The sequence below is a fragment of the Telopea speciosissima genome, chromosome 9 (assembly GCF_018873765.1).
Source record: "Telopea speciosissima isolate NSW1024214 ecotype Mountain lineage chromosome 9, Tspe_v1, whole genome shotgun sequence".
NCBI lineage: Eukaryota > Viridiplantae > Streptophyta > Magnoliopsida > Proteales > Proteaceae > Telopea > Telopea speciosissima.
Window position 1 is genome coordinate 45,210,928 of NC_057924.1, and position 22,946 is coordinate 45,233,873.

A 22,946-nucleotide genomic window follows, 5' to 3' on the forward strand; every position below is an offset into this window, starting at 1 on the left:
AAACCAATTCTCAACCGAGTCATCTCTTTCAACAAAATGGATTCATAAAAGAAAGACAAATTCAAGATAACATTCTTATCTGCCATGAGCTGCTCCATAAAATCAAGAAAATAAGGCATGGGAACAAAGGTTACTTCTTATTGAAGGTGGACATGAATAAGGCCTATGATAGACTAGAAAGGAATTTCTTGAGAATTACCCTTATTCAAATGGGCTTTGTGGATAACTGGGTCAACAAGGTGATGTTTTGTGTTGAAAGCACTCAATTAGGCATTCTTCTCAATGGCACCTCTCTTCCGTTCTTTAGACCCTCTCGCAGTCTTCGAAAAGGGGATTGATCCTCTTTCTTCGTATCTGTTTATGCTCTATACAGAGGTTCTTTCAACTAAGCTATCCATTGCTCTCTCTGAAAAGAAGATCCAGGGCATTCAGATCAATAGAGGAGGGGGGAAAAATCCCTCATATGGCATTTGCAGATGACTTAATCCTCGTTGGAGAAGTAACCATGACAGAGGCTAGAGCTCTTGATGAAGTTCTTCGGACCTATTGCAATTATTCTGGGCAAGCCATCAACATTGGTAAAACCAGAGCTCAGTTTAGTCCTAATGTGGACTTGGCTTGTAAGAGACATCTAAGGAAATTCTTCCAACTCTCTCCTACCTCAAATATGGATAAGTATCTAGGCATTCCTTTCATTGGTGGTAAGCTTTCTAAGAATCATTGCAATGATCTCATCACTAGAGTTAACTCCAAGCTTCAACATTGGAAATCTCAATTCTTAAGTCCTGTTGGTAAGACCATTCTAGTGCAATCCACTTTAGCCGCCATGCCCCTCTATACTATGTCCTGCTTTAAACTCCCATCTTCTGTCCTCACTACCATCGACTACATCTGCGAGAGTTTTATCTGGCCTAATGGCATGAAATCTCTTGTTCCCACAGTTTCCTAGAGTACCATTTGCCTTCCTAAGAGATCGGGTGGGTTAAATGTTAAACTCTCCACTCCCATGAATTAGGCCATCCTTAAGAAAAGTTGGGAACTTTTGTCTCAGCCGATCTCGCTCTAAGCCAGAATTATGAAGGCTAGGTACTTCCCCTCTACTTCTTTCCTCCTCGCTAATTGCCCCCAAACAGCTTCTTGGGGCTGGAAGTCCATTTGTTCCACCCGGGACCTATTACGGAAAGGACTTTTCTACCAGGTCGATAACGGCCATTCGATCAACCCTTGGACCGATAATTGGATTCCTAATCACCCTCCCCCACTTGCTCCCTTCCCTCTTCCTTCCCATGCTCCAACTTTAGTTGTTTATCAACCCTTCCTCATCCACCTGGAATCGAGAAAGGATTTTTCACTGGTGGCCTCCTGATGTCGCCTTTTCAATCTTATCTATCCCCCTTCCCTTATTTCCAACTAAGGATAAGCTCGTTTGGGCGGCCACTGCCTTAGGTCTTTTCTCTGTTGCATCAACATATTTGTTGGCTGTTAATGGAAACAACTCCCCCTCTAATTCTCGCTGGTTAAAAATCTGGCATCTCCCTACTGCAAATCATCTTTTTATTCAATGCCCTCTTAACCAAGGCATTTGGCGTTGGGTGGGATTGGAGGACAGGTCACAAGATTGCAGCATTGTTGACGGAGTCATCAATTTTATGGAGTCAACAAGTTCTCACAGGGTCAAGGTGGCGGTCTTCTGCAATATTCTCTGGCATATTTGGAACAGTTACTGGGACCTCATCTTCAGGAATGCCCCTTTCAATCCTACTTCCATCATCCTAAGAGCTTCCACCAACGTCAAGGACTGTCTTCCTACAACTAGGAATCCACCTCAACAAAGACTCAAGTTGGTGAGATGGATCCCCCCCCCATTAATCCTTATGCAAAATTTAACGTAGATGGAGCAAGCCATGGGAATCTGGGTAAGGCTGACATCGGTGGCATCTGGCATCCGCAGATCTTACACGTCTTTTTGGGTTGCTTCTCTATAGGTGTTGGTTGAAATTTTGCGCTAGTGGCGGAAGCATTGGCCATAAGACAAGTGCTCAATATGGTTTCGAGGATGGGTATTACTTATTTGATTATTGAAAGTGACAATCTGCTTGTGGTAGACATCCTCAACCGCAAATCGAATTCTATTCCTTGGAGAATTGTTCACATTGTAGCAGATTGTTGGAACCTTCTGTCTTTGTTTGGTGTTGTACACTTCACCTATACTCTGCGTGAAGGGAATGCAGTTGCAGATGCCCTTGCTGGTCTTGGAGCTTCTACACAAGAATGTAATTTTTGGCATTTCCAGCCTCCTTCCTGTATTTCCTTTGTTGACTCTGCGGGAACGTTGTTCCTTCGATAATAAATTCTCATTACCAAAAAAAAACTTATCCTGAGCGGCAATTATATCCCTCTCACTCACTTACCACACAGATTCTCTCTCCTCTGCCCAACATTAGATGTCATTAAGTGCGCAACATGTAGATCCCTTTCCCTTGTCCTATAGATAAATAAATAAAAAATAAGGGAGACAAAACACTAACCGGTGTTGTGCCTGGCGTGCCTGTGCTCAGATACCCCAACGCAAAAAACCGTTGCTACCCCTAGAAAGGCAGAAAGGACCAGGGGCAGTGCCAGTCTTTTCACCGTAGGCTGTATCTGGGGACAGGTACCCGCTCAAGCACCCCGGTTAGAGTTCCTTTTCCCAAAAAAATAATATTGTATGGGTTTTATTGTTCAGCCTTACTAAGCATAAAAAATGATGGATGCTCAGTCCTCTTTATCTTTCTCTCTTTTGGGTTTTGCGTGTGTGTTTAGTTCTCTTGTTACATCAAAAGATTGAGGTACAGGCCAACTACGCATACAGTGGCCAATACTTTTAGGGTACTTTTCTACCAAAAATAAAATACTTTAAGGGTACTTTATAAACAAAAGAGGCAAAATTCTAGTTATGGATGGTTTACATTTGCCGCTCTAGATAGGTTAAAGTTTTAATAATAAGACATAAAATAGAAACGAAAGGCCAAGCAACTAGTCCTCTACTTTGACAAGTGTGTGAAAGAAAAACGACATCCTACCTTAAAGCAAAATCATCGATAGGCAATTAAAAATGTCATTTTTTCCGTAACAGAAAGTAGGGGATGAATATCATGAATTGCATTCCATAAATAAATAGGGTAAGAGATTGTTGTCTGGTCGTGTAGTGCCTGCACCACCAATGTTGGGTCAATAATATGTGTGCAGAAGCATTTGACTGAATGAGAGATTTTGTAGTTTATTAGGGGCTGAATGGTAATTTCAATGTGTCTGGGTGTACAAACCATGTGACCGGTGAATATTCTTTTTTCCCAAATAAATAAAGGGTGAACCATTGGCGTAGGATACACTAGTATTTCTATGTCTACCACTCTCTTCCTTATGTGAAATGTCCTCGCTACCCTCTAATGTACGATACCATTTTACCATACCTCATAGATGAATTTTCCCCATTGCCGCTTGCTCAAAGAACCCTCTCCCATATATATATAAGGGTAGTAGATTGTTATTTTTTTTTTTTGATGAAAGTGTAATCACACAAACCACACACCAATCCCAAAAGGTTAACCAACTTTTAGGACCGTGGAATGGCGGATATACACAACACACACCACACTCACACACCCGATGTGGGACTAAACCCACACACCCCTTCTTCTTTTTTTTGATGAAAGGGAGATTGCTATTTGGTAGTGTAGTCTTTGCACCAATATGGGGCCAATGAGAGCATGCAAGGGCATCAACACAAATGAGTTTTTGTTATTTTAGGAGAGATTGGGTGATAATTTTGTATGCTTTTGTGTCAGACGCATTTTTTTCCTAATAAATAAATAAAAAGGGAAGGAGAACAAAATTTTCAACTCAGAATAATACACTCAAGAATGGGGATTGAAAGGTTCAATGTATCGTATAAATAGTACCCTTTCCATGCATGAAAAAGACCAGTAGCAACATTGTAAAGAAGAAAAAGAGACAAGAGCTATGAATGATATATTTCAATGGAGTTCCAGAGTGAGGTTATTGGACAAAAAGGGGGGGGCGGGAAGGAGAAAGAACGCTACCTGGTCGCGTGCGATGCGTGGCTCCTGTGCCTAGACGCATGGTCACGTGAAATGACTGTCACACCCTTATGAAAAGGAGAAATTCCTAAGGCGAAGCAATCATTTCGCCCAGCCCGTGTCTAGGCGTAGGGACGACTCCTCTCGGTTTGTACCCAGTACAATTCGTCCCGGTGCCTCTAATAAGAGGGGGTGGACCCCACCCGGGCAAGTGTGTTTGGGCAGAGGGTAAGGTGGTCATTTTTACCACCTACGAGAGGAACCAGACAAACTATACTGGGCAGGAACCTGAGAGGATAAAGATCCGACCATGCACCCCATGCGACCATGTAGCTTTCTCTTTTCCAAAAGAAAATTAAGTAGATGTTTATAAGGAGAAAGTTTTCCTTCCCATGGAGAAGGATTCGCTACGAATTAATCGCCAGTATTACTCTCCCCTATCATTATCTCAAGGGAAAAAGGACTTTGTCTAGGAGAGTAGTCGTTGCGCTCGTACTCAGTCCCCTGATCATCCTATCCCCCATGGAAAGCAGAAACCCCACCCCTATTGATACTTCCACGTGCGTTCTCATTGGCCCTCGCGCTAGCATAGGACCACACTCCTGGACAAAAAACTAGCCTCCTTATTTCAAATACATTTTCCTTCATTATAACCCATGGTGAAGGATGTAAAACTTTTGAGAAAGTTTTTAATTTACAAATGGTGAAGAGATTCCTTGTCAATCGATAGTTAAAATCTTTAGCTATATTGTATGAAGTTCCGTATCCCTTCAGTGCCCAAAGATATGTATTCAACCACAATAAATATATGCTCCCCTTTTTCATCAATAAACTTCCCCTTTACCAAAAAAAAAAAAAAAAAAAAAAACCACAATAAATATATGGTGGGTGAAGAGGTTTTTGTTTCACCGTGGGTGAAGGAAAACTCAGTTCCAAATTTTCTGTCAATAAATCTAAATTATATTACTAGTTAAGTATATATAAAAATGTTGCTTGAATTTAAAATAAAATAGGGTAAATTATACGTCACCCCCTGGTTTTTGAAAATACTCAAATCACCCCCTGTATTAGACCCTAATATGACAAATTAGTCCCTACCATTAGTTTTATGTTGTTAAGTGATGAAGTCAGCCAGTTAAATAAATTTAAATCCCTAAATTTAGGTTGAAGATGAAGGAAGGGTATTGTAAATTTAATTCTAATGTTTTAGTACAAGGGTAAAATAATCATTTCATACCAATAACTAACAGTAGACTAACATTGTTAGTGTAGAGGGGGACGGATGAGTATTTTCAAAAACCAGGGGGTGATTTGAGTTTCGTTTGAAACCAGGGGTGATGTGTAATTTACCCAATAAAATATAAATTGAGGGAAGGGTTTTCTTGGTCGATGCTCGATTCACTTTTAGGGGCACTTTAGGGAGAGAAACACAAAAATCGGGGATACTTTCTATGATTCGTCAAATAGGAAAATGGGTTTTATAACGTTTCCATGGTCTGACATTCTAGACCACGGATTCCCTTAGTCGATAGACTAAAGAAAATTTTCTCCACAAATTAAAGGGAGAGGATTCTCTAAGCAAGCAGGGTACTATACACGCTCTCACATTATTTATTTTAAATTTGGGTAAATTACACATCACCCCCTAATTTTCAAACGAAACTCAAATCACCCCTTGGTTTTTTAAAAAATTCAAATCACCCTCTCTACAGTAACGGTGTTAGTCTACTGTTAATTATTAGTGTGAAAGGACTATTTTACCCTTGTACTAAAACATTAGAATTAAATTTACAATACTACCCTTCCTTTATCTTCAACATTGGTCAAGGGTAGTTTAGGGATTTAAATTTATTTAACTGACTGACATCATCATGTAACAACATAAAACTAACGGTAGGGACTAATTTGTCATATTGGGGTCTAAACCAGGAGGTGATTTGAGTTTTTTCAAAAACAAGGGGGTGATCTGAGTTTCGTTTGAAAACCAAGGGGTGTCGTGTAATTTAACCTTTAAATTTTTATTTTTCTCTCTTTAAAAAACAATATAATATTTCATTGTTAGAAGCCATACTGTACACCTTAGGCTCAGAGAGCCTTTTTCCTAAATTAAAATATAATAATCAACATTAATAAAAGGGAAAATGGTTTCTGTGGGGAATGTGACGTGTGCATCCAGACACATAAGAGGTGAAATGACCGTCGCTTAACCCCTATGAAACATAACATGCCGTTGCTATTGATGCCTGCACGTGTTATTCCATTGACCCTACACATGTAGGAGCCATGCTCCCCCATAGGAAACACTTCCCCTTGATAAAAACCGCAAGACGATTCTACTTTGACGTAAAGATGTGACCTGTGTTTATTGAACCATCGTCCATCGAGTTGTGGGAGTTTCTTTACCCAAAAAAACAAAAAAGTTGTGGGAGTTTGAAAAGCAATGTGCTAAAGGACAATTTTTTTTGAACCACTTGTTGTGGCCTGGTCTTTCTCTTACTTCTAGAAAACATGTAACTTTCAATTAAAGTCATAAGTGAATATTAGTAGCATTCTCATAATTAATTTAAAAAATAGTAATTAATCAAATTTCAATTTATTGATAAATCCCCCCCCCCCCCCAAAAAAAATATAGGATCTCAACTTGTTAGTATAATTACTAAGGCTACGTTTGGATGTCAAGAATTAAAAAAAAAAAAGAAAAAAATATATAATAAGACAAAAATAATGATAACACAATCATTGATTTATACGTCTATCTTCTTTCTTAAATTTTTTTTTTTAATATTTTCTTTTCTTTTCTTTTTATTGGCATCCCAGCGTAGCCTAAAGCTTCGTTTGGTTGCAAGGGGGATTAAAAGAAAGAGGTAGTGAAAATTTCAAACTTAAAAAGAAAACTTTTGTAATCATTACGACATAACCCCATATTACTATATCACTAACTCCAAATTATTTCATATCTGATTATTAAATTCTATTTTACTTTGCATCCCATTGGTTTAAAAAATAAAATAAAATTTACATGTAAAATGAATCAATACTAAAGATGGTAAGAAATTTAAGTAATTTATACATTACAAGGGGTGATTATTACAAAAATTCTTTTTTTAGGTTTTGAAAATTTTCACTTTCCTTCCCTTTAGTTTCCAATACAATGAGACCTAGCCTAAACTTTAATCAAATTATGTAAGTGTTGATTTAACCTTTTGCATAGTGCATCATGGAATGTAAGGGGGTAAGGAAGAGGGGATGGAAAAGGGGAGGCACTAAACCTCTCCCTCCAAGACATATTTTTAGGAATTGATTCGTCCCGGAAATTGCGATCAGCCAATTTTGGCCCAAACAATCCATTTATTGGATGGGCACTTTGAATGGGGAAAAAAACATAAGGGAATGGGTTCTCTGAGCAAGCAGCATAGAGAGTGCACCAATGAAGAGTAACAAAAATGGTTTCGCACACAGGGGTAGAGATGTCATTTACATGAGGAGAATAGAGATAGAAGAGAGTGCTAGTGTACCCTTTGTGATCAGCTCAAAGAGCCTTTTTCCCAAAAAATAATAAGAAAAAGGGTCAAATGTAGAAGTGCGATCCTAAACTCACCTCTTAAACGCACCACCCTTAATCTAACTGTTGATTTAAAACAACAAATCCAAACTGTTCAATCACTTTACCGTTTAACTGGCACCATTGGTGAAGCAACTTTACCCTTCCTGTCATTCTCTCTCTCTTCTCCGGTAACTCCGTTCGATCCAACAATGGGAGAATAACAATGAGGGCGATGGAGCAGATGCCACTGATGATGAATGCCAGTGGAATAACCCTAACTCATTGCAAGTGCTTCCCCTCCGAGCTTTCATCGCTGGTGTCACCACGGTGGAATAACCATAACTCGTTGCGGCCTCTGGTGTCGCCTCAGTGGAACAACAACATCAACAACTCTGGCCCATTACAACAGTTCAAGCAGTTGAGTAGCAGCTTAATCAACTGGGTAACCAACCCTCATTTCCAGAACTTAATCAACCAAAACAACAACATTCATAGAAGAAAGAATAAGCCTTACCATCTTTGTTTCCATCGTCTTCTCAATTACATTACCATTTCACTTCAATTCATCAGAAGCCGCCCCTAACCATGAATCCCTCCCTACTCTCATGGATATGTGATGCTTCCTCCTCAACCTCCACCGTAGCCTCTGCTTTCCATGATTGGAACCCACAAGACCCAAACCCCTATAAGTGGAACCTCCAAGAATTAATCTTGAACTCAAATCAACTAACTGACAAGATTCCATTAGGGCTTGGAAAAAGCATTAGTCTTCAAGATTAGGAGGTTTAGGGAGTGGAGTTCATAGCAGAGAGTTTAGGACATGAAGAGATTAGGAGGTTAACGCTAGAGCCAGAGCAGAGCACAAGTGGCGTTCTCCTTGGCAGTGGACGTTCCTATGTCGGTGAGAAATTCTGATAAATCCATCCACCTGGTTCAACATAGTAATCAGCTAGGGAGGTAACAGACTAAAAGAGAAAAAATAATTTGGATTGAAATTAAAAATAAAATCAACGGTTTAGATTAGGGTGGCGAGTTTAAGGTGTGCGTTTAAGATGAAAGAGGGTAGCGTTGCTTCCACTCACCCTAAGAAAAAACCTAAGAAAGATAAGTACCCTTTGCTCCAGATGTTTAATAGCCAAAGTCTTTCATAACAAATCCATTTTTGACCCTTAAACAATAAAAATGAAGGGCTCATGGACATGGAATAGTATTGCCAGTATATTACCAACCCTCAAAAACCTAATCAATAGAAATATTGGATCTAACCAAGATACTTTCTTTTGGATTGATCCATGGTTCCACCAAGAACCACTAAATTCACAGGTCAACCCCACCTCAATCAACTCACATCTCAAACTCTCCTACTTCATTAAATCATTCCAATGGAACATCAATCTCCTTTAGACATACCTACCACTTTCCACATCAATTACCATATCCAAAAATCCCTTTGTCCAATGAGCCTAACAAGTGGAAGTGCAATCTCTGGACTTTTTTCCACCAAACTTGCTTCTAAATACATCAACAATGGAGGCCAAATGTATGGTAATATTACATCACAATGGCCAGGACATTGGTGGAAATTTCTCTAGAAACTCAAAACCCACCCCAAATTTTCCATGATCTTATGGAGAATCAACCATGATGCCATTCCTGTCAAATAGATATTGGCAAAAAGGGGAACATTGATCCATTATGCTCATTTTGTAATACCAACCAAGAATCTTCATGGCATGCACTCTTTGAATGTAGTATCCCTATAAGAATATGGGCTTCTAGACCACTTGGCCTCTAAACAAACAATTTCCACGCACCCTCAATGCCAAAGTTATTTTATGAACTCTACGAAACCCTCTACCCCAATTTGACCAAATTCTCATGGACCTTCAATATTCTGATCATTACTGCATACTTCATTTGGAAGCACAGAAACCAAGTACACATACAAAGTATCCCACCAAACCCAAAGTCAATCATGGACAACATTCACAGATGAATTTATGGTCTACATTTATCCCCTCTTTGCTATGATGACATGACTCAAAGCAAAAATGACAATAGTAAAGTATTGTCCCTTCCTTATGGACAACAATTTTGTATTGGTACAGTTAGGAAACACCAATACCCTCAATCATATTGAAGCCAAATCCAGAGGACTATATGAAGACCTCGCTTTTGCGCTCTCAAAAGGATGGACTGATTTATGATCTAAATATAGAACACTTTTCATATTCTGGATCATTTACAATTTCTAACTAAAACAATCATGTTTTATAATATTGGGGATATTGGGACTTCGCGACTCTTTGATAAGCTTGCCATCAAAGCAAGCACCAACCAGGGTGGGTGTTGTGTCAAGAAAACGCTCAGCGGTCCTTCGAGTGCCGTAACCTACAAAAGACCCTGGGGTGACAAAGGAGAACCGGTGTGGTTCCGGCCTAGAACTCTCTAATGCCTAAGTTAGATCTCTCTGAGCAAACAAATGAATAGTAGTATTCAAGGTGAGTTTCGATCCCCTCTTGGGGTTGTGTACCTTGCCTTTTATAGTAGTGCATGGCGGTGTGGAGAGTCTCAGTTGATGTAGAGTGGTTGCCGTAGGTGATAGAGTCCCTGGGTACCAGGGCTTGTTCCTGATTGGATGTCTTCCCGAGAGATGTAGAGTTCTAGATAGACTAGGTAGTTGTCTTCCCGGGAGATGTAGAGTCCTTGATAGACTAGGTAGTTGCCTTCCTTAGAGACGTGGTGTCTTTGGAGGTCTTCGTATCCTTGATGGATAGATCATCTACGTGGTAGATGAGGTTCAAGGTGCTTGAGTCCATTCACTCCACGTGACTTGATAGACGGTGGCCTAGAGTCCTTGTGATGGTGCATGTCTTGTTGATGGCGACCGTGGTACCTTGTTCTTAGACCAGGGTCTACACCTGTGCTTGTCTGAGGTCACACCCGGAGGGTGGTCATGTGGATGGCCGTCCGTGGAGGGTGATCATGCGGATGGGCGCCCGTGGAGGGTCGTTCGTGCCCGTGCCTGGTTTGGATCGAGTCCATCCTTGATTCGTCGGTTTAGTTCTGGTCCGACCCTGGGCGGGTCTTCTTTCCTGATTTAGGACACTTGGCCGCCCCTGATTGGTTGGTGTGAATTTGGGTTTATCAGTGGGACTTCTCTCTATGGATCTGTAACTAACATTTTTTCTTTGGTTTATTTTTTTCTTCTATTATCAAAAGAAAGATAAGTACTCTCTCTCTCCATCACTATCGACCAAAGTCTTCCTCATTTGGTCTCCCTGCCCTCTCCATTAGCCATCATCGCCGACCTACACCCTTCTCTGCCACCCACCCCTTCTGTACAACTCTCTCTCCCCACTCCTACATCTTTCTTCCCTCACCTTTTGCAACTCTTGCTCTTCCTCCCTCGTCCTCTCTCTCTCTCTCTCTCTCCCTCGTCCTCTCTGTCTCTGTCTCTCTCTCTCATAAGGTACAGTTACAACTTGCATGTGCTCATCATGCAAGTTGCCAGATCAGACAGTTTGGATCGATCTGGATCGGATTGCCCCGATCCACTTCATAAGATTTGAATTGCCTGGAGATCCAATTCTAACTCCTTAAAACCATGCTCCAACCACTTGAATTGTACATGGTAAGTCAGAAATTTTCTTGCAAAACTTTTGGTACGTGAATGCCAGGAACCAATGCAAGTTGTTAGCGGGTTAATGTTTTAATACTTTCTAAATTTCTCTTATTTATTACTAATTATTTCCATTCTTGTGGTAATCAACCTTCTCATGGCACCAATTGTGATCAAGAAAAAATAAACGAGACATAAGGATTAAGTTTTCCTTCACCTATTGTGAAAAGAATTTCTTCACCATTAATAATTTGACCGTTTGATTGGATTCGATGAAGGATGAATGTTTGGAGTTCAAGGCCCCTCACACGATTACCGGTAAAGCTTCGTGTTACCAAAAAAAAAAATGTCATCACCAACTCCCAATCGTATTATATGAGATGAAAATATACTTCCCCAATTGAAAAGATTCCACTTTCCACCCAATGGTGAAGAGAAACTTGGCCAATAAAGACATTCAATAGAAAATACCCAAATAGTTATTTTATACATGTAACAATATTGATTGCTTATGCCATTGTAGATAAAAATTCAAAATATATGATAAAACATATGGTTTGGAGTTCAAGGCCCCTCACACGATTACCGGTAAAGCTTCGTGTTACCAAAAAAAAAAAGGTCATCACCAACTCCCAATCGTATTATATGAGATGAAAATATACTTCCCAATTGAAAAGATTCCACTTTCCACCCAATGGTGAAGAGAAACTTGGCCAATAAAGACATTCAATAGAAAATACCCAAATAGTTATTTTATACATGTAACAATATTGATTGCTTATGCCATTGTAGATAAAAATTCAAAATATATGATAAAACATATGGTTTGTCTAAATGACACGTCTATAGGTGTATTTAGAATTTAACATCTCATTCTAATTTTCTTTTGTCTTATTTTCAAAAGTTATTTAAATCAGAAACATAAAAAGGTTTTCAAAATTACTTTGAAAGTGACTTATCACAGTGTCATTATCAAAACTTGTTATTATCATACAAATTTTTTGGGTACATATGTAAAATGACGGTGTTTATTCTTATTAGAAAACAAATTAAATTACAAATTATTTGACACCTTAAGGGTTATCAATAAAAAAAATCCCTTTAATAAAATTGAATCGGTCATAAATCATCTAAATAATCTAAGAAAGAAAGGGAAGGGAAAGGAGTGAAAGTTTGATACCAAACAAAAAAATTGATTTTCAACCTAATTTCTTTATGGGGAAAATGTGTGGCTGGCACTAGCCACGTGGGAGGGGATGCAAATTATTGTCCCACCCTCATGAAAGACAGAGATTTTGGGATCTTTATCACCTCCAGTTGGCTGCCCGGCCCAGTTCCCCAGTTCCTCTAACAAAAGGGGGCTGAAATGACCTCTCTACCCATGCCCAAACACTCTGCCCGAGTGGGGTCCATCATCCCCCTATTAGAGGAACTGGGGAACTAGACCGGTCAGCAAACTGGAGAAGATAATTTTTCGAAATTATGCCTCCAAGATGTCATAATGCACGGGTGTGCCCCTGCGCTCCTCCACAGAGAATATTCTCCTTTTCTTTATTCAGCTCAATAATTTATAACACAGGTTGTTGCCATTGGCTATGCTTTTGTGTTGTTTATTCTTTGGGTTTATTTTACATATTAACAGCAACTGATATGAAAAAGTCTGAGAAAAAAATTAATAAAATTGCAATCCCAACAAATCCCTTGTTGCAGGTATGTATGACTTATCCCTTTTGTTACAGAAGTAACAAATCCAATGCTGACGTCACTCGACGTTTTCATTTCTCCTATTTTTAACGTGCCACGCTTACTGACTCTCAACTCTTTCTGCTATAAACACAGAGGAGAGAGAGAGAGAGCATTTGTGTTCTCAGAAAGAAGAAACGAAACCCAGAAAAACCCACCCAAGTGTTTGCTGTATCATTAATTATCCGAAAGAAGCACTTAAATTTAATTTGTTTTTTCCTTTGCTTCTCTTTTCATATCTTGGCCTTGGATGGAATGCTATTTGTAAATTTCAGACTGGAGAAAGTAGTCCCTTTGTTAGGAATTTTTTGTTGAAGAGATAAACCCTAATTTTGTCTGCAGACACAGAGGGTTGTGAGGGGTTAGGTAGAGACTTTGACAGAGAAAATTGAATTTATTTTTGCTGGGTCTTTGAAATTTTTTTTTTTGGTTTAATTTCAATGGCTGCTGTTGCGGAGAATGCGATTGGTTCGGATGATCAGTTCATCCATCATCATCGTCGTCCTTCTGCTGCTACTGCTACTGCTGTTCTTACTGTTGGTGATGTTGCTCCAAACTCTGATTCCAAATCTGAGTTTCAGAACGATGTGCGCAAGCTCGTTGATTTGCTATCGAAATTGAACCCGTCGGCGAAGGAATTCTTCCCGTCTTCTTATACACCTGATCGCCAATCACAATCGCAGTCTCCGACAAGTGATTTTAATGAGGCTAATGAGGATTTGACCAGCAACGGGTCTGCAAATTATCGAAGGGTATTGAAAGTCTTGTTTTTTATCATTTCTCTTCTAAATGTTTTGTGTGTGTGTGTCTGTTTTGATCGAGTTGTGATCAATTTTATTTATCCTGATAAACCATTTCTGAACTAATGTCTAAGGTCATATATTTGATGACATGGCCGGGTTAGAGAAAAAGAAATTTTTTGGGTGGGGACATGACCGGGATGACCCCTGTATTGTAGTTCAGTTTACAGAGTTTTGATGTTATGTTACTTAGTTTTAAATTCAAAAGATTTCTGTGTTTTGTCTTATTTCTGATCCTTATGGCGTATTGTATAGTTCATTTATCTCATGTCTGTTATAATTTTGCCTGCAGATTGTCCATTCTTTGCAGTTCTTTGTCTGATTGTCTCCCCCCCCCCCCTCCCCTTCCCCCAATTCCCCACTCCTCCAAAAGTTGTATATTTGGTCCTTCCTCGGTTTCTGTAGTTTTCTGTTTTTTAACTGAAATTTTGTTGTTCTGCTTTGCCAGAAGAGGAATAATTATAATCCGGGAAGGAGAAGGTTGAATGGGAGAGCCCTTAGAGCGCAAAGAGAAGATAGCATTAGACGAACTGTATATGTTTCTGACATCGATCAGCATGTAAGTCTAAGAAATATGTAATACTTGTACTCATCATTTCCTTGTTGGTTTAATACTAATGTCTTCTTCTGTATGAGATGAACCTTGCAATGTTGGTTTTATTTATTGGAGATATTACATTGATGAAACTTTTTTAATCTTTGAAAACTAGGTCACTGAAGAGCGGCTTGCTGCATTGTTCATTAATTGTGGACAAGTAAGTTTGATATTAGCTTCTTAATCATATTATCTGTCTAGGAGTTCGGGTGAATGCTATGACTGCGTAATAACTATGGTTACTCTTTGGTGGATAATATCCATGACTGAGTTGTTTTGTGCAAGCCCTGTCTGGAATAAAAATGTTTCATTGCTCTTCTAGAATGAAACAAGTGGCAAGTGGTCTTGTATACGTTATTCCCCCCACCCCACCCCCCCACCCCAAAAAAAAAAAAAAAAAAAAAGATGGAAATATATGAGTACAAATGTGGTCATGGTATTTCACTGTTTCTATTATGGGAGAATTTCTAGTGTGGTATTGTGGGGACTGAAATTTACATTTTATTTTTCCTTGTGGACATTGTTAATTTGAAATCTGGTTGCCATCACCATGCCTTCTATATTTCCTTCTATAAATCTTGGGTTGACCTATGGAGATGGCTTGATTTGGCCATTGTAGACATGAACATTTTATTTAAGTAGTATTTAATTATTTATAGACATTCTTAGATGGAAAAAGGAAACAAAGATAAAGGGCTCAGATATTAGAACCAAATAGAAAAGGGAAGAACTTTATGATGAAAAGGGGATGTAATGGCAATTTAAAGTTGATCTACAGGATGATTACAAAGGCAACTTTTCATTGCAATTCATAAAATTCCTAGCAACTTCACTGTAACAAGCAATTGGCCAATTCATTCTCGAGCTTTCAAATGCTATAATATTATACCTTTCTATTAAAATTGAGTAGTGACTATTTTCTTACATATGTTGTGGATGAGTCTCGGACTTTTTTTTTCTTTCTTGAGAAAGCCTGAGGGTTTGGGTTTCCCCTATTTGTCTTATTTTTGCTTTCCCTCTGCTGCCACCCGCCTAGTTATTGTCTTCACCAGGTTAGAAATTGTCCATGTACCCTCTATGCCTCTAGTTTGTTAAATTTGTTATATATCAACTCAACTTAATTCAATAAAAACTGTATCCCAACTACTTAGGCTATAGCAATTCTGGTGGCTGTTCCACTCTATGCAGGATTAAATCTTTTGTCAAAATCATTAGCACCCTTGTCTTATTGCACTGCATCAACCCAAAATTATTGGCCTTCTCTTTATATTTTAAGGGCCTTTAACTTGTGTCATCATTTCTTATTGTGGCAGTCATTGTTGTCTATGACTGAACTATTTTTTGTTGATCCTTACTCAGCTTTTGACCTATTGATGTTACCTCTTAATCGCATGAAGGCATTAATTTGTTATTTTATCCTTTCTATTCTGGCAACTTATCTATCTCAAAGTTTTCATCCTTACTCATCTTTTGACTCAATGCAGCTAGTGTTTTCGGATGGTGTTTTAACAGGATTAGATAGTTTTTTTTTTCTTACCCATTCTTCAAATCTAGTTTATCTTATTCTTGTTTGCGTGACTACTATTTCTCCTTGTACAGATCTTATTGTTCCTTACTCTGCATACATGATAACCTGATATTTATTTTCTGATTATTCATTTCCCTTGATAAAGTTCCCATACTGTAAACATCTCTAAGCAATATCTTCTTGTTTTGGCCTTTGCATGAGCAAACTGTAGTGTTAATACTTAATCAGTTTCTTTTTTTTTACATCTGCAAAGAGTCTTAATTCTAAATGAATTCTATAGATCTACTTCGAAATTCTTTCATGATGTAATGTTCAAAATCAATTGGCATTTAGATCTAGTCAAGATATGGTATCATGCAATATTGCAGGTTTGAATTTTTAGCATATATGTTATTCATGAGTTCATCAAGCTTTTTCTTATGCTATAGGTAAATGAGTAGCAAACTGCAACTTAAATGAAGAGAGAAACCCTGTTTCTTTGCATGGAAATATAGTTAATAGGATGGCGAATCCTTTCAGGCAATTTGTACCCCTTCCATTGAAGTAACTGTTGAGATTTGTTATTATAGGGGCAAAACAGTCTTTATTTTTATGTTTATTTCGTATCCTTATTAGGGTCAATTATATAAGGGCATACTTGTCCTTGTATGTTTTTACATTCTATTACTTTTATATAAGGGAGCAGACCTGCGGCAGATTCTTCCATTCTGTCCGCAGGTTCTCTCCTCCTTTGATACTTGCGGAAACCTCTCTCTCTTCTCCTTGTCTCCATACTTTGGTTTGGTTATTAATCTCTGGTTTACTAACATGGTATCAGAGCTCTTTTAATCAGATCAGAGTCCCCCCCACGATTCTCTGTTGATCTCTTTCTTGTGATTCTCCCTTGTGGTGTGCAGCCACCTATAGCTGTACTTCTTATGGCTTAAAACCACTCCTTTCTGAATATTAATGGAGTGATTTCTGCTACTGTTCTTCTACTTTTTATGGCTTATTGAAGTTCCACATCTCTGGTTCTTGAAGATTCTTAAATTGATGCCAGGATAAATTGAAAAAAAAAACTGAGATCGATTTTTTTTTCTGGAGGCTTGGTTTTTGGAGTTCTTCAATTCAGCTCTTCTTCCCTATTATGTTTGCTTCTTCTGGTGGCCATTACAACCTGGAGTGACTGAGTTTGATGCTTCATCAAGAGCCTTCTACTATGTTACCAATATCCAACATCGATTTCTCAAAAAATCCCTGAGATCGAAATTTTTTTTTTTTTTGGGCTGGCTTCTCCAGTTTTGATATTGCTGCTGTTTGGTGCTATTCTACTTGCTGCCGAGAGTTTTTTTATGTGATCAGTGATTGCTGGTTTCTTAACTTCTACCTACTTTACAATCGGTTGCTGCCCTGAGTGCCTGCCCTTATCAATTTGTGAAGGATACCTACTATGGCTGATTCGAAGACTTCTGACAACATCAATGTTCAGATTACCTCTATCAAGGTGAAGGTGAATTCTAATTACTTATTGTGGGCACAAGCTATCCGGGTTTACATTATAGCTAAGGACAACCTTAGCTACATTACCTCTCCTCCTCCAGAACTTCATTCCAAGGATTACAGCACCTGGAATAAGGAGAATGCTATCATACTTATTTGGTTATGGAACAGCATGGAGCCAGATATTACTGCCAATGTAATGTTCCACGCCACGGCTAAGGGGGTGTGAGATGACCTCAAGGAATCATACTCTCAAGAGAAGAGTATGACCCGGATTTTCGAGCTCTATGAAAAGTTATTTCAATTTCAGCAGTAAGACAAATCCCTCCAAGATTATTACAGTGCCTTTAAGGGCATGGTTGAAGAACTCAATGTTTTCCAGCCGCTTACCACTAATATTGAGAAGTTGAAGCCCAAAGGAATGAATTTTTTGTATCTAAATTTCTGGCTGGGTTGAATCCTAGCCTCAAGGCTGTAAAGGGACATCTTCTTGCTAGTGAATCTGTTCCCACATTGAATGACACCTTCTCTCGACTCCAACACATCGTATCTCCTAGTTCCAAGCCTGAAACCAACCCTAAGGAGAATTCAGCTTTTACTAGTACAACTAGAGGCCGTGGTTTAGGGGGAGGACGTGGTTTTGGTGATCGAAATTCTGGTGGGCAACATGGTGATAAAGCAGCCCGGTTATGTTCTTATTGTGGGAAGACAAATCACACTGTTGTTACTTGCTGGTCCAAGCATGGGAAACCTGAATGGGCTCAAAACTTGGCCAATCATGCAGCTCCAGAAGATGAAATTGATTTTGTTATTCCTAATGATGCTAAGGCTGGTTTGACTGTGGGAGATTCTTTTGCCAACCTCTGTGATGAGATGCAACACCTCATGCATCATATCAAGAATCTAGAGGCATCTACTTCCACTACTGGGGCATCCACTACCGCTGCCGCACTGGCTCATGCAGGTACACCTGCTGCTTTCTTTTGCACTTCCACACCCTGGATTATTGATTCAGGGGCTTCTGCTCATATGACTGATAAGTCATCAATTTTTAGCTCTATTTCATCGGACTCCCATATCCCTCATGTTGTTGTGGCCAACGGTTCTTCCACACCCGTTACCGGTCATGGTACTATTTGTCTTGATTCTAATATTTCCCTTTCTTCTGTTTTACATGTTCCCCAGTTTCCTTTAAGCCTTCTTTCTGGGAGTCAACTTACCAAGAATCTGAATTGTTCTGTGACATTCTTCCCTTCTTACTTTGTTTCTCAGGACCTTCACACGAGGAAGAGGATTGGTAGAGGGTGTGAACAAGATGGGCTATATTATCTGAGTGGTGCTGCCACTTCTGCTGCGACTACGGCTACTATTGTTGGTGGAGAGTTCCCTTTTAGATGGCATTGTAGGCTAGGCTATTTATCTTTATCTAGGTTAAAGATAATTTTTCCTTAGTTTAAGACTTTGAATAAATTAAAGTGTGAGGGCTGCGAGTTGGGTAAGCATCATTGTGCTACTTATCCCTCTCGTCCTTTGCCCCGTAGTACTTCTTTATTTTCATTAGTGCATTCAGATGTATGGGGTCCTTGTTGGGCAAGTAATAGACATGGTTTTCGTTACTTTGTGACTTTTATGGATGATTATTCCAGAACTACTTGGCTGTACCTTTTAAAGGATAGATCAGAATTTTTTACTGTGTTTCCGAATTTTTTAATGAAATAAAATCAATTTGGTGGTTCAATAAAGGTCTTTCAGTCTAATAATGCTTTGGAATTTGTTCAATCTGAGATATTTTCTTTTGTGTTACTAATGGAATAATTCATCAAACTAGCTGCTCCTACACTCCTCAACAAAATGGAGTAGCGGAGAGAAAAAATAGGCACTTACTTGAAGTTGCCCGGGCCCTCATGTTGCATATGCAAGTGCCCAAACATTTTTGGTGTGATGCAGTTCTTATTGCTTGTTTTTTGATTAATCGAATGCCATTGTTTGTTCTTGGTGACAAGTCCCCTTTCTCTGTTATGTTTCCGGATGTTTCGAGTTTTACTTTGCTACCTCGTGTTTTTGGGTGTGTTTGTTTTGTTCATAATCACCATTTCCATAGTGATAAATTGGACCTTCGGTCAACCAAGTATATCTTCTTAGGTTACTCTAGGACCCAGAAGGGATATAGGTGTTATGATCCTCTTACTAGGAAACAATTTGTTAGTATTGATGTTGCCTTCTTTGAAGGTACATCCTATTTTTCGGATCAGCCTACCATGTCTAGTGACCCATTAGATGTGTCTGAACCTCCTCCTATTCCCGCCATTGTTCCTTTATCTTCTCCACCACAGGTGTACCAGCGCAAGAGGCACTTTGGGCAGCTCCATTCAGATCAGCCTGGCCCATCTACATCGCTTCCTATACCTTCCTCAACCTCTGGTGGAGATCTAACCTTACTTATTTCTCTTGCCCTTCCAGCTAATCCAGATCCTGATGACTTTCCAATTGCCACTGGGAAAGTTAAACATTCATGTACTCAAAAGTCTTTAGTTGCCTATCCAATTGAGAAATTTGTCTCTTTGTCCCATCTTCTATCTTATTCTTATAGCCTTGCTATTGCCTTATCTTCTTATACTGTGCCTCGCACTCACACTGAGGCTCTTACTATCCCTGCTTGGAAGAATGCCATGGATGTGGAAATGGATGCCTTGCTGATTCGATGTGGAAATGGATGCCTTGCTGATTCGACATACATGGGAGTTGGTGGATTTACCTCCTGGTAAAGATCTGGTTAAGTGTCGGTGGGTGTACACTATTAAGTATCATTCTGATGGGTCTGTTGAGCGGCTTAAAGCCCGTCTGGTTGCTAAGGGGTACACCCAGACCTATAGTGTTGACTACTTTGAGACCTTCTCTCCTGTGGCTAGACTGAACTCTGTTCGTCTTATTATCACTTGCTGTGAATTTTGATTTGCCTTTATACCAGTTGGACGTAAAAAATGCTTTTCTTTATGGTGACCTACTTGAAGAGGTTTATATGGAGCAACCTCCAGGGTATGTTGCTCAGGGAGAGGATAGTAGACGTGTGTGCAACTTACACAAGGCTCTTTATGGGCTGAAACAGTCCCCCCAAGCATGTTTTGAAAAGTTTAGCTTTGTTGTGACTAATTGTGGTTTTACTCAGTGCTTCCTAGACCATTCTGTGTTTGTTCGCCGCCAAGGAGAGAAGTTGGTGGTTCTAGTAGTTTATGTTGATGATATCATTGTGTTAGGAAATGATGAGAGTAGGATCAAGGAGGTGAAAAGTTACTTACAACAACACTTTCAAACTAAAGATTTGGGTTAGCTTCACTACTTCCTTGGGATTGAGGTTATCCGAAGTAAAAAGGGAATCAACCTGTCCCAAAGGAAATATGTTTTAGATCTCCTGACCGAAACTGGTATGCTTGCTGCAAAGCCAATGGACATTCCTATGGATCCTAATCACAAGTTGGGTTCTGATGATGGTGAGGGTCTGAAGGATATGCATGCTTACCGAAGTCCGATTGGGAAGTTGCTATATTTGATAGTCACTAGGGCAGATATATCCTATTCTGTTGGGGTTCTCAGCCAGTTTATGCAATCCCCATGTTAGTCTCATTGGGATGCTGTAGTTTGGGTTCTTCGGTACTTGAAGGGAGCCTGGGAAGGGACTAATTTATCAGCCAAATAGACATATGGAGCTTGTTGCCTATTCTGATGCAGATTGGGCAGGTTCGGTTAGTGACCGTCGGTCTATTACAGGGTATTGTACCTTTGTTGGAGGAAACCTGGTTACGTGGCAAAGCAAGAAACAGACCACTATTGCCAGGTCCAGTGCTGAAGCGGAGTATAGAGCCATGGCTCATACTACTGCAAAGTTGATGTGGATTAAGTCTCTCCTTCTTGAGATGGGGTTTCCTGTTCCAACCCCTATGAAGATGTTTTGTGACAACAGACAGCCATCTATATTGCTAGTAATCCGGTATGTCATTAGAGGACCAAGCATATAGAGGTGGATTGTCACTTTGTTCGGAGCGCCGTCTTGAAGAAGCTTGTTGAGACTCCCTTTGTCTCCTCATCTGATCAGGTTGCTGATGTGTTCACCAAGTCCTTGTTTGCTTCTGGGTTTCAGTCGTGTTGTAGCAAGCTGAGCATGGGTGATATATATGCTCCAGCTTGAGGGGAAGTGTTGAGATTTGTTATTATAGGGGCAAAACAGTCTTTATCTTATGTTTATTTCTTGTCCTTAGTAGGGTCAATTATGTAAGGGGATACTTGTTCTTTTATGTTCTTACATTCTGTTACTTTTATATAAGGGAGCAGACCTGCGGCAGATTCTTCAATTCTGTCCGCAGGTTCTCTCCTCCTTTGAGACTTGCGGAAACCTCTCTCTCTTCTCCTTGTCTCCATACTTTGGTCTGGTTACTAATCTGTGGTTTACTAACAGTAACCATGCAGTGGTAGGGCTTTATTTATGCATGCATCCGATACTTGAGCTAATTGTGGTAAAAGCATGAATATCAGCAAACAAGTTTGTTTATTCTCATAAGGTGTTGAGTGTTTGATAATTAATCTGCTGACACTGCTAGAATAGCATTTCCATTCCTTATGTTATGAATGGAAATTTTATTATTTCTTTTACTTTGCCCTTCCCACAAAGACTGTCCAATTTGACAACTCTCACTTTTTAAGGTCAAATAGTGTCATTAGTTATCCAACAATTTTGTTCAAAGTTTCCAGAACTATCCCCACTAGTCTCTTGTGCATTTAAGTTCGCCCTTTAAGTTTTAAACACTTAACAAAGGCTACTTTGGGAATGTCAAATAAACTTATACATTAAATGGTACAGTGGACAAGGAATTTGGGATGGTAAAAAAGTCCAAAGGGGAGAGGGGGAGTATGTATCAAGTCTGATGTGTTGTGGCTCTTTTGCATCATGACATGGTCATTTCATTTAAATTTTTTTTCTTTTATACGAACATTTCTTGCTTTTTAGAGGAAGCAGCTTTTAGGATATGATTTACATGAAGATTATGGAAATTGTTGCTTTTAACTGAACATTTAGTTACTGGTGTAATGACACAAATCTGATATCTGAATCCTTAATGTATACTTTGAAGGTAGTTGACTGTCGAGTTTGTGGTGATCCTCATTCAGTTCTTCGGTTTGCTTTTATTGAGTTTGCTGATGAGCGTAAGTTGCTACTTGTCCTTTACTGTTATCTTTCTTATGTAGTTGTTGTATGCGGGAAAACTTTTTACGCGGTTCTGTACATTGTGATTTTCATGGGAATACATGTTTGACAGATGGTGCAAGAGCAGCTCTAAGCCTTGGTGGGACCATGCTGGGTTACTATCCTGTCAGAGTTTTACCTTCAAAAACTGCTATCTTGCCTGTGAACCCTACATTCCTTCCCAGGGTATGAATTAGAAATGCTCTACCTATTTTTGGTTTTCTTGGTCTCTTTATGGCGTGGCTAGCTTACGTATTTGTCCAATTTTATTGGGCCATGTTTTTATTTTCTCTTACTTTTGATTGATTTTATTTATCTTG

At 39.3% G+C, this 22,946-nt stretch overlaps 1 protein-coding gene across 1 annotated transcript in view; it reads left to right on the forward strand.

The window, feature by feature from the left end:
- Positions 1–13,394: 13,394 nt before the first annotated feature.
- LOC122640039 (polyadenylate-binding protein-interacting protein 9-like) overlaps positions 13,395–22,946 on the forward strand; it is a 31,034-nt gene continuing 21,482 nt past the window's right edge. The window contains exons 1-5 of the mRNA XM_043833137.1: positions 13,395–13,740; positions 14,237–14,347; positions 14,499–14,543; positions 22,514–22,586; positions 22,700–22,812. Of these exons, the coding sequence (XP_043689072.1) occupies positions 13,429–13,740; positions 14,237–14,347; positions 14,499–14,543; positions 22,514–22,586; positions 22,700–22,812 (654 nt within the window). The 5' untranslated portion in view covers positions 13,395–13,428. The remainder of the gene's footprint in view (positions 13,741–14,236; positions 14,348–14,498; positions 14,544–22,513; positions 22,587–22,699; positions 22,813–22,946) is intronic.